Below are 12,609 nucleotides of genomic sequence, written 5' to 3'. Positions count from 1 at the left end.
GTCCAGTGCATGTGATGGTTTTTATTTTTAGAACAAGAGAATGAACATGCCATGCTTCAGGAAACCACCCCCATCACCGGTTACCTAGTCTGCCTGTGCCTAAGTGTCCTCACCTGTAAAATGGGGATGATCATTGCACCCACCTCACAGGGCAGCTGTGACCAGTGGTGAGAAAATCCACGTGCAGTGCTTACCAGCCTAATCCCACCCATTCTGCAACTAGATGCAACCCTCTCCAAAGCCTTCTCCAAAACGAAGCCAGCTCTTTGCCATGGCTCACAAATCCCATGACCTGTGGCCTCTACACCCGTCTCCTGCCATCCTTCAGCCACCCAGGCCTTCTTCCTGAAACCCTGCAGGCCAATTCCTGCCCTGGGGCTTTTGCACCAATTGTTCTTTCTGCTTGGAAAGTTCTTCTCTAGATCTCTGTACATCTGACTTCTTATCAATATTTAGTCCTCAGCTCAAATGTCACTTCCTCAGGGAGGCCTTCCCTGAAAGCTAGAATCTTATCTACCTTGTTCACAATTGTATTCTCTATGCCAAGAATACTGACATAAAGGATGTTCAGTGTTGATTGAGTGAATAATTCTCTACCTCCTTGAAACTCTCATAGCATTTTACTCTACATGCTTATCTGATAATACCATCTGACACACATGTAACGTGCGCTGAAAACTATAGATCTCACACTTATTTTGTGTATCTGTCATCTGAATTAGATTGTAAGCTCTGAAAGTAGGGTCTGGGACTCAGATTTCTATATGTTCTCCCACAAGGAATATACAGAACGGTACTATGCATGCAGTAGTTCTGCAATAAATGTTTAGTAAATTTGTTAAAAATTGAATTCCACCCTCCAGCTCAGGCAATCAGCATGAATGTCCTACTTTTCCTGATGGTTAGGAAGCTCAAAAAATGCATTATGTATTTACTCCTATGTTTTTCTCATGATTTCTATTCTTTCTTTTCTTGAAAGGCCAATCCAGGTGTAGACTAGGAATGAAAGAAGAGACTGCTTGGAGCTATGAGCTAGTGATTCAAGAGGAAGGCAACATGCTTTAGCTTGATCAAAAATGCTAGATTTATTTTGCTTTAGTTAATCAGAACATTGCTGAATATAAAATTTATGAATTTCCTATTTCTGGAATTTTCCATTTAATATTTTTCAACCAACCTGAGGATGTTGACCTCAGGTAACTGAAATTAAGAGTAAGGGGAGGCCAGGCGAGGTGGCTGATGCCTGTAATTGTAGCACTCGGGGAGGCCGAGGCCGAAGGATGGCTTCAGCTCAGGAGTTCGAAGCCAGCCTGAGCAAGAGCAAGACCCTGTCTCTACTAAAAATAGAAAGAAATTAGCCAGACAACTAAAAATATATACAGAAAAAATTAGCTGGGTATGGTGGCACATGCCTGTAGTCTCAGTTACTTGGGAGGCTGAGGCAGTAGGATTGCTTGAGCCCAGGGGTTTGAGGGTACTGTGGGCTAGGCTGATGCCACGGCACTCTTAGCCCAGGGACCAGAGTGAGATTCTACCCCATCTCTACTAAAAAAAATAATAATAATAGAAAAAATTAGCTGGGTGTGGTGGTGGGTACCTGTAGTCCCAGACACTCAGGAGGCCGAGGGAGGATTGCTTGAGCTCACCAGTTTGAGCTTGACGTGAGCTAGGCTGATGCCATGGCAGTCACCCAGGCAACAGAGCAAGATTCTGTCCCCCCCAAAAAAGAATAAGGGGAAACTACTGTATATAGCTACCATAATCAAGACTGTGTGTTACTTGTGGAGGGACACACACATAGATCAATGAAATAGAATACAGGATACAGAAACAGATCCACATATCAGTTAAGCCTAACTGATTTTCAGTAAAGGAAAGATAGCCTTTTCAACAAATGGTACTGGAGCAATTAGATATCCATAAGCACAACCTAAGTCTCACAGCTTATACAAACATTGCCTGTAAATGGATCGTGGACTTAATGTAAGACATAAAACTATAAAACTTTAGGGGGGAAAAAATATTTGGTATCTAGAGTACACTTGAAATCAAAAGAACACTCTGTAAAAGGTAAAACTGTTAATTTGGGCTTCACCATAATTAAAAACCTGTTTAATGATGAAAGGACAAGCTACAGAATGGGAGAGAATATCTGCTAATTACATAGCCACACCAGCAAATATAAATACAACTTGGAAAATGATCCCATGATATGCTAGAAATACATTGGAAGGGTTTCATTGGGATGCTGGGGATTTGCTGGGTTTTCCTTGGTGCCATTTGGGGGGTGGGGGTGGGAATACAGAGCCTTTGCATGGCCTTAATATTAATATTTGGGTAGGTTCCCTCTTTTGTATAAATATAGGGGAGAGAAAGGGTCTTATACTCCCCTGTGGAAGCAGAAAGGGACCAGACATTCCCAATCATTACCCATAATAAGGTGTAGACATGTGACCCAATCCTACCTAGCCCTGGAATACTCCAGCCTAGGACTTCATGAATCTGGAGCGACTGATGCAAGGAATGGGACAGTTAAAGATTCTGGCCAGGCGCAGTGGCTCACATCCGTGATCCGAGCGCTTTGGGAGGCCAAGGCAGAAGGATCACTTAAGTCCAGGTGTTTGAAACCAGCCTGGGCAACACAGTCAAACCCTGACTCCAAAAAAATGTTTTTAAAAATTAGCTAGCAGACATTGGTACTTTGAGATGAGAGTCTACCAACCTCCTCATTTGCTGGGAAGTTAATAAACTCCTCTTTCCTTCTCAAAAATAAATGAAAGTTTAAAAAAAAAATTAGCCAAGCATAGGGGCAAGTGCCTGTAGTCCTAGCTAGTCAGGAGGCTGAGGCAGGGGGATCACTTGAGGCCAGGATTCCAAGCTTACAGTGAGTTGAGGTCACACCACTGCACTCCAGCCTAGGCGACAAAGGGAGACCCTGTCTCTAAAATAAATAAATAAAAATTTCCTGCATTGGGGATGGTGACTATCCCCCTCGTGTGACTCTGATTTGTTCTCTGCTGCCAGCGTCTCTTGGGTCTTGTTACTTGTGACACTTAATTCTCCAGCTTTGCCATCAATTTTGTGAGCTGCCCAATGACTTCCCTGTAATGTATTTCTCTGCTGAAGTTAGCTCAAGCCATTTTCTGTTGTTTGCAACCAGGAGCGCTTATACGGCAGCTATTATTAAATGCCTCCCACACCAGGAACACGTTAAAGTCACTGATTCCTAGGCAGATGTACCGAAGAGATGGATTCTGTAGCCGTCCTGGAGTTCCTCTAGGCTCTCATATCAAAGCCCTTTTCAAAGATGTTTGGCTCTAGGCAAATTATAAATTATTCCCCTGAATCTTGGTTACCTCATCTGTCACATGGACATATTGCCACCTAACTTGCAAGTGTATTTAAAATTTTATTAGAAAAGTAATACATTTGAGATTTTTAAAAATCAAAATATATTTTTGAGAGTTAAGAAAATTGAGGGAGAGGAGATCCTTCTCACTACTTTACATTTCCCCAAAGACGGCTCTCTTCATCTCTCACCCTGCTTTCTCTTCTTCCTGGGATTCTGTTTCTTTGGGAAATGAGTCTCTAATCAGGGAGGGCTCACAGGTCTCCAGAGCATTCTGCCTGGAAGCTGCACTAGACTTGAAAGGAAAACGTATCAGAAATGATCAATGACATCAACGATGAGCTCAGAAAGGAAGGGGAGGGAGATGGCTAATGGCAATGTTTGACCCTCCCTTCTCTAAACCATTAATGCTTGTGGTCATGGCTTGGGCATCAAAGGCCAGTTTCAAAGATCTCCTGGCTACACGTCCCTCTTTGATGTTCCTCCAGGTGAACTAATTCTCCAATTCAATGATGCATATTAGAATCACCTCTTCAAAAACTGTGAGGCCGGGCTCTACCCCCAGGGGAGATTCTGCCTGCAGGGTAGGTAGGACATGAATTCAGGAAAGTCTCCCCAGGTAATTCTGACATACAGCCAGGTCTGAAAACCTGGCACCACCAGTGGTTTTCCAGTGTGGTGGCCAAAGCAGCAGAAGCAGCTTCATTTGGGAATTTGTTAGAAATGCAAATTCTGGGGCCCCACTCCAGACTTACTGAATCAGAAATCCTGCAGGGTGGGGCGTAGCAATTTCACAAGCCCTCCAGGTGATGCTCACAGCACAAGTAATTTTGACAGCCATAGAGAGCCCTGTTCACACCCTATTTGAAGAATCTTCCCAGGAAGGAGATTCTGGGAAAAGCAATAGGCAGCTCAATCTACATTTAAGATCAGTTTGCAATTTTTAAGGACAAAAACAACTTCCTCAATCTTGTAAACCAAGTGAGCTAATAATAATTCCAGCTTGTTTTCACTTTACATAGCCATGAAAGGTGTTAATTACTCTTTCTGTCTACCTTAAACATCACACGGTAATTGTAAACCAGCAATTCCTAGAGTGTATTTGTGACAAGCTGAATGATTTTTAAGAGTGGCAAAGTGGGAACATGCTGAAGCGAGCCACACGGGGCTCAGTGGGGAAATGGAAAAGCAATTAAATATTATTTGACTATTTTCTCTGCCAAGCTGTAAGTCCTCCCTGGGTTTGTGCTTTAACAAATAAATGGAAGAAAGTAGGGATAAGCTTCTTTTTTTCTTTTTTTTTTTGAGACAGAGTCTTGCTCTGTTGCCCGGGCTAGAGTGAGTGCCGTGGCATCAGCCTAGCTCACAGCAACCTCAAACTCCTGGGCTTAAGCGATCCTACTGCCTCAGCCTCCCGAGTAGCTGGGACTACAGGCATGAGCCACCATGCCTGGCTAATTTTTTCATCTATATATTTAGTTGTCCAGATAATTTCTTTCTATTTTTAGTAGAGACGGAGTCTCGCTCAGGCTGGTCTCGAACTCCTGACCTCGAGCGATCCACCCGCCTCGGCCTCCCAGAGTGCTAGGATTACAGGCGTGAGCCACCGTGCCCGGCCGGGATAAGCTTCTCGACATTTTTCTTTCAGGCCCTTTAAACACCCCTGGGATCTAAGTCTCCTAAGGAACCGGAAAGACCCGTGAAGGCTGGCTACATAGCACAGTTCTCGTGCCAGCAGTTACGGTTATTGCCTTAATCTGTTCAGACTGCTATAACAATATCAAAAGCTGGTGGCTTATAAAGAACAGAAACTTATTTCCCACAGGTCCGATGGCTGAGATGCCCAGGATCAAGGTGCCGAAAATTCAGTGTCTGGTGAGGACCTGTTTCCTGGCTCAAACGTGCTTGTCTTTTTTTTTTTTTTCTTCTTTTTTTCCTGGTTTGAGATGGAGTCTTGCTCTGTCACCTACTCTGTCACCTGGGCTAGAATACTGCAGTGTCGTCACAGCTCACTGCAATCTTGAATTCCTGGGCTCAAGCAATCCTCCTGCTTCAGCCTCCCGAGTAGCTGGGACTACAGGCATGCGCCACCACACCCAGCTAGTTTTTCTACTGTTAGTAGAGACTGGGTCTTGCTCTTGCTCACGTTGGTCTCTAACTCTGGTCTTGAACTCCTGACCTTAAGCGATCCTCCCGCCTCAGCCTCTCAGAGTGCTAGGATTACAGGCCTGAGCTACCGCGCCTGGCCATAGCCCTTTCTTTCATTGTCAAGTTCACTTGTAGCTTCTGTGGAAATTGATACAAAATGACAGCATCTTAACTCAAGCATCTGTGTTAATCATCCACCTGAGGGTGTTCTCTATCTAGCATGTTCTTGGCAGGAGAAGAGACAGACCACAAGTACCAGGCCAGAACTAGAGGGGAGTGAAGACCCCCCAGGAGAGCCCCTGAACTAATGAAGGGCAGGTGTTGATAATACTCCAGCTTCTCACTCCTCACTTGGACAATGAAGGAGCAGTCAGTAAATCCTCCAGCTTCCTCACCTCTTCACTGGGAGAAATCTGAGGCTCCTTCCACCCAGTCTCCTGTGGTGTCCCATTGAGCTCCAGAACCTCGCAGTGACAGTGATCACCTGCTCATTAATGCAAAGTTTTCTGTCTTTTCTCACTAGCCTGTCTCATTTCTGCACTTCTTCACTGTGCTTTCTGGAATCAGCAGCTAGGTAAACTAATTGCACTTATGTCCCTGTTTCAAGGTCTGTTTCAGGAAACCCAAAATAACACACAGGTATACCAGACTGCAGGCAAATTATCTGGTAGATAATTGCCAGCATTAAGGGCCAGCTTGTATGTGGGTAAACAGCACCACATTTCCAATGCAGAGCCCTTCTCTCTACATATTCAAGTGTCGTGTCGGGGAAGATAACACAGGAGAGAAATTTAAATTGCACCGTGGTAGGACACGATAGTAGGAATGAAAAAGGTGATGCAAATGAAGGTGGACTAATAGTGGGCAAAAATCAGAGACTATCCAGGTTGACAAAAGAATAATATGTACCAGAAAAAAAATCAGATATAGAGTGCTACATCAGGTGATAATTCTTTTTTTTTACTGTACGAATCAAAAAGTTTAGAGTTGCTTTTGTGCATCAAAGGACACTAACAACAGAGTGAAAAAGAAACCCATGGAATGGGAGAAAGTATTTGCAAATCATGTATCTGTTAATCCATAATATATAAAGAACTTCTAAAACTCAACAAACACCCTCCCCAAATAAACCAATTATAAAATTGGCAAAGGACTTGAATAGATATTTCTCCAAAGAAGACACACAAACGCACAACAAGCATATGAAAAGATGCTCAACATCACTAACCATTAGGGAAATGCAAATCAAACCCACACTGAGAAATTACTTCACATCTACCAGAATGGCTATTTTCTTTAAAGAAATAGCAAGTAACAAATGTTGGGGAAGATGTGGGGAAATTAGAACCTTTGTACATTAGTGGTGTTAAATGGTGTAGCCACAGTGAAAAACAGTATGGAGACTCCTTGAAAACTTAAACATAGAATTATCACATATCCAACAATTCCACTTCTGGATATATGAGGTCTGCCCAGAAAGTATCCAGCCATGTAACTGTTCTTGTTATATTAAGAACAGGTGGATACTTTACGGACACACCTCCCTGTACTGCTCAAAAGAATTGAAAGCAGGGACTCCAATAGATACTTATGCAACAATGTTCATATCGGCATTATTCACAATAGCCAAAAGGTTGGAACAACCCAAATATCCACAGATGGATAAATAAACAAAATATGGTGTGTATGTATATGTAATGGAATATCACCTGGGAAGCTTTAAGGAAATGCTAATGCCTGGGGCCCATCCCTCACCCCAGCTGTTCTCCATTTAGATTATGATTCAATCGGTGATTGTGATCTGGACATCAGGAGTTGTATAGTCACTATGTGATTCTAATTTCCAGCCAAAGTTGGGAACCACTACCTTAAGGGAAGGCAAACTTCCTCATTCTTAGGTCAGTCTTCTGGGACCCTGGCTGGGATCACAATTTACTGGAGAGGCTAATGACTTAGGGTTGAAAAAAAAAGTCTTGAAAATTCTTCTCTAGTATGCTACTGAACATGTGATCAGATTCCATCACTAGAGGGCGAAGTTTCTTCATTTTGAACATTCAATACATGTATTATGGCCTCAGGTTAAGAATTCACTCAGGTTCCTCACTTACATTTAAAAAAACAAAAACAAACAAACAAACAAAAACTGAATAACATTGTTGCTGTTGTTGTTTGAGACAGAGTCTCTATGTGCTGCCCAGGCTAGAGTGCAGTGGCATCACCATAGCTCACTGCAGCCTCAAATTCCTGGGTTCAAGCCATCCTCCTGCCTCAGCCTCCCAAAGTGCTAGGACTACAGTTCTGAGCCTGAATGATGAAGTTTTAATGAAAGTATACTAATGCTGGAATTTAATGATGTCAGTTTCTTCCTGTTTATGAAATGAGAATTGTGACATGATTATTGATGCTATTATTATTAAGAGCATGGTGTCCTTTCATTTGTCATATGCCCTCTTCCTAAAGGGTTTGTGTTTTATAGGGTATGTTGTTTTTATAAAGTGCATAGCTTTGCTGTGTAATCCATGTTACCAAACAGAAAGCAAGACTTGCTTATATTTGATTAAGATCTGATTGCTTTCTGTCTCAGAATATGAAACAATGAACATCTCAGTTTAAAAATCATTTGATTTCTGTATCTTGAAATAGAAAGTCTGCATTGCTAACCAGCCTCCAGATGATGCCAATGCTGACACTGCAGGGGAGAACCACACGCTGAGTGGTAGGAGGTGGAGACCGTAGGGGCAGACACCAGCCCTCATCTTCTGAAGACATCCTAAGACGTTAACCCACACACGGCTGACATGTCTGCCTGCCTGTCCATCTATATATCTACCTAATTAGCCATCATCTACCCCCATGCAGGGAGAGAGATTACAAATCCAGTGGACTCCAAATTGGCTGTGTATCAGAATCACATGGCTGCTTCTTAAAAATAAAGATTCTTAGCCTCAAAGCCCTGGAGATTATGATCCATAGGTCTAGAATGGGGACCCGGCGATTTGTATTCTTAACAAGTGCCCAGGAGATCTCGCTAGAGCCTTCCACTTTTGAAAATCACTGTTCTTTTTCAAAGTTTTTACTTTACAGACAAGGAGACTGAGGCAGGAAGAGGGAAAGGAACTTTCAAAATTAGTGACAGAACCAAGCAGGATCCAGGTTCTCCTGGCCCTACTAGCCTGAGACACTACTGCTTGTTGGGAGTTAACACATGTGCTCGATCCTCATTCCCAGGATGTGTCATCGACAGGTGTCTAGCTAGTTTCCAAAGATGGCCCATAATGAACCACATCTCCCAACATTCACACCATGTGTTGACCCTTCTCACATTCAATCAGGGCTGGCCCTGTGACTTGCTCTAACAGATAGAATGAGACCACCTTGGTCCCTCCAGTCATGTCACCCCAGTGACGAGGAACTGTAGCTGAAACAATAGGAAAAGCAATCCTCTTACCTATTTGGCTGGAAAGAGATGTGGTCATACCCTGTCAGTTCACACAAATCCTTCTCAAGCTCTCGGAAAAGCTGCTGATACCCTTCAGCTTGTTCTAGAGGCACAAAGGGGTGGATGTTTGCAAATTCTTTCCATGTGATAGGCTGAAAAGCAAGAAGGGAGGAAAAAATGCATGTGTATATTGTAATAGCAATAACAATGACAATTTTGATAAAGATGATGGTAGCATGAGCTAAGATGAAGAGCACCTACTATGCGCAATGCACTGTTCTAAGTGCTTTAAATGTTAATGCATTTAAGCCTCATCACAATCTTATAAGGCAAGAACTCAGCTTCCCGAGTAGCTGGGGACTAGAGGCATACGCCACCAGGTCCACCTAATTTTTCTATTTTTGGTAGAGATGAGGGGTGGCTCACAATGTTGCTCAGGGTGGTCTTGAACTCCTGGCCTCAAGGTATCCTCCCAAATCAGCCTCCCAAATCCTAAAGTCCTAGGATTAGAGGCGTGAACCACCATGCCTGATCTGATAAAGCTTTTAACATGACAGTTTTAAAATGGGGGACTGGTATCTTTCACTCATGGGGGTTGACCCATTCCTTCTCTGGAATGTAAGAAAAAAAGAAAAGAAAAAAAGGGGGGGGGCATGGGGGTGGGGAGGAAAGGCATAAATACAATATATTTAATTAACTTTTAAAAAAATATTTTTCCCCATAAATTTGAATGATCACGTTGTGAGAAAAATGGGGTTTCTCCAAGATTGGTGAATAGCAAGGTTAAAGATTATTAAAGTAGCTACTAAATCACAGTGCCAGTAGATTTTACTAGTTGTGGGCTTATGTAGAAGCCAGAACATTGCTGCTACTAAGCACCCTCTTAATAGAAGTGATCTACTTACTGTGAGTTCAGATGAACTATTGAGCTTCATGGTGCAAGATCCCTTTAGGAAGCAAATCCAAATGGATCATATTAGTGATTTCCTGCGGGCCATCGATCAACTCTCCCATCTCCCCACACGGCCACCCCTTCACCCTCCTGCAGCACATTATACAACCCAGAGGTGGGATGGGGGTAGGGCTGGGTGTGAGAAGAAAAGCCACAAATAACTACCAGCGGAATCATGCTGTGAACAAGGGAAATGTCTTTGTTTTCCAGTTTCTTCATATACCGGACAATGTTTGTTTCTGAGTGATAGCTGTGAACAGAAACCGCATAATTAGGGCCAATAAAATTTGATAACCATCCATACACATCCTTCTGATTGATAAGACACACTGAGATCATTTTGGCCGTGGGCAACATGTCAACTATACATCAGAAATCAGAGCACAGAACCCGCACAAACCTCAGAGGATGCCCGACAAGAAGCTGCCTGTAGGCAGGAGAGGAAGGTGGGGAAGAAGACACAGGGCTCCTGGGAATAAAGTTCAGCCTGGCAATTATACATCCAAACTCCCGTCTTCCTGACAGTGCCGAGGAAGCAGAGCCACCGGAGTGTCAGGAATGGGGTCCTTACGGTGACAACGTATCCGTGAGCCACAGCGGAGCCACAGTAACCCAGGCCACATGACAGACAGCCGTTTATTGCCACAGTACAAGATGCAGAAGTCACACAAGAGCCACAAACCTGTTGAAGACTTGGTGTGTGAGGAACGGGCTGGACCTCTTGAATGCAGAGGCTGGAATGCCTCTCCGCTCCTCTCCCATGCTTTCGGCCAGCAGCTCCTGCATGGAGAGACCACAGAGCTAAGGACGGGCACTGTGCCTGGAACCACATGTGACCATCCAGGGTTCCGAATGGCAGGGCCACAAAACACTCAAAATGGATCAAAGACATAAATTTAAAAGCTAAAACTACTGAAATGTTATTAAAAAAATACACAGGCAAATGTGCATGGCCTTGCATTTGATGATGGATTTTTAAACAACACCAAAAGCATGATCAATAAGCAAAAAAGAATGGATAAATTAGACTTCATTAAAATTTTAAAAGTCTGTGCATCAAAGGACTTTATCAGCAGTGTGAAGAGATAACCCACAGAACAGGAGAAAATACATCCAAACATGTCTGATGAGGGTTGAATAACCAGAACACGTAATTACATATGCGGCTTACTCCTCATGGCCCAGCTGACGGGGTGGCCATTCTGAGCTCTCAGTGGGTGCTCCAGAAACATTCCCCAAATGCATGGACCAAGTGTCTCTGACTACACTGAAAGCAGAGTTCTAGAGGGAAGAGCTTAGTGAGCCCTGAGTGATGGCTGCGCACGGGGTGGGGCAGGGTGCCGTGGTTGACACCTTGCCACAGACTGCCACACACCTAGGTAGCTGCTGACTGCCCATGCGATGGAAACGCTCACTCGTCCCTGCTGCTTAATTCTTTCAGAAAGCAAGTCAGTCACACAGAACTGCTCACAGCTCTCACGTAAACGCTCTCCTAGCCTTTAAGGCTGCTTTTCCCAGTATCTGGAACACCCTGACCCCATCTTCCTTTTCCTCTGTTGTGCCATCTTGGTCTGGATAACTGCGGCTCATCTTTCAGAGCTCCCCTTAGGACAATGTCTTCCAAGTCTTGGTGAGGACTGGGTGGTAATCTTGTGCTTGTTTTTCGGAATCCTCATTAGACTACATCTCTAAGGGGGCAGGAAGAATGTCTAACTCACGACTAGGTCCTCAGGGCCTAGCACAGTACCTGGAACATATTAGGTCCTCAATAAATATTTATTCAATGAATGTGTATCATAATTATTCCAGAATTGGACATATCCAAGATGCCAATGTTGTGAGTCATTGTTTTAGAGACAGTTCCAATCGCAGTCCTTCCAGCTGGCCCGGCTGCACAGTCCTGTCTGGAGCCCCACAGCAGTGACCTCTAGCTGTCAGCAGTCACAATAGCAAGGGACAGTCAGTGGCATAATTTTAACAGCAAGCTGCCAATATCTCACCTGGGCCCTGCTCCCTCACACTCAGGCCCATGATAGGATAAGGTGTCTAGGAGCCCACCTCTAATCGTCACTGGGAGGAACGCATGCTTTTATTTTACTTACTGCAGACGACTCACAGCCAAAGATCCACAACAAATCATCCAGATCTTTTTCATTGACTGTTTCATCAAGAGAAATACCAAGCTATAGAAATAAAAACAAAATGGAAAACATAGCTTTCAACTCCATGAGTGTGTCGGAAATCCAAGAAAGGTCAAAGGGGAGAAGGGGCTGAACAACATTCTGGGTCAGCCAAATATCAGGGTACCATTATATCCAAGCTGACCCTTAGGGGGAGGCAACTAGGCCAGGCCCAGACTTCCTGAGGTTTAGAATTTTGCCGGCCACCTCCAGCCTTCTAACAATCCAGTGGCTGCAGGACACTCTTACTGGAACTAGATATGTTTACCTTTTCCTTCCCTAAACTGACCTCATTATATCCCTATCAGAGCCTTTACTTGAAAAAGTCATGTTTGAGAGGAGTATTATGGGAAAAGTATGTGCCTTTGAGTCATATATGAAAGAAAACACAAGTTGTAAGGAAACCAGAGTACAAACTCTCCTTTAATGAAAAGGTCACAGTATTGCATATTGAAAATGAAACTTCTCTATAAAAAAAAAAAAAAGACTATGCCTAAATTTCCAATGCTGGTTTTAAAAAAAATAAATACGAAAAGTTTTA

The 12,609-nt window shown here is 43.5% G+C and overlaps 1 protein-coding gene across 1 annotated transcript in view; it reads right to left on the bottom strand.

The window, feature by feature from the left end:
* GLDC (glycine decarboxylase) overlaps positions 1–12,609 on the bottom strand; it is a 79,520-nt gene that overhangs the window by 28,284 nt on the left and 38,627 nt on the right. The window contains exons 11-15 of the mRNA XM_045563849.1: positions 11,991–12,071; positions 10,571–10,668; positions 10,054–10,138; positions 9,842–9,883; positions 8,946–9,088 (exon numbers count right to left, since the gene is read on the bottom strand). Of these exons, the coding sequence (XP_045419805.1) occupies positions 8,946–9,088; positions 9,842–9,883; positions 10,054–10,138; positions 10,571–10,668; positions 11,991–12,071 (449 nt within the window). The remainder of the gene's footprint in view (positions 1–8,945; positions 9,089–9,841; positions 9,884–10,053; positions 10,139–10,570; positions 10,669–11,990; positions 12,072–12,609) is intronic.

Source organism: Lemur catta, chromosome 10, assembly GCF_020740605.2.
Source record: "Lemur catta isolate mLemCat1 chromosome 10, mLemCat1.pri, whole genome shotgun sequence".
NCBI classification, from domain to species: domain Eukaryota; kingdom Metazoa; phylum Chordata; class Mammalia; order Primates; family Lemuridae; genus Lemur; species Lemur catta.
Note: the sequence above shows the minus strand (reverse complement) of the source record. Positions and strands in the feature narration are given on the sequence as shown.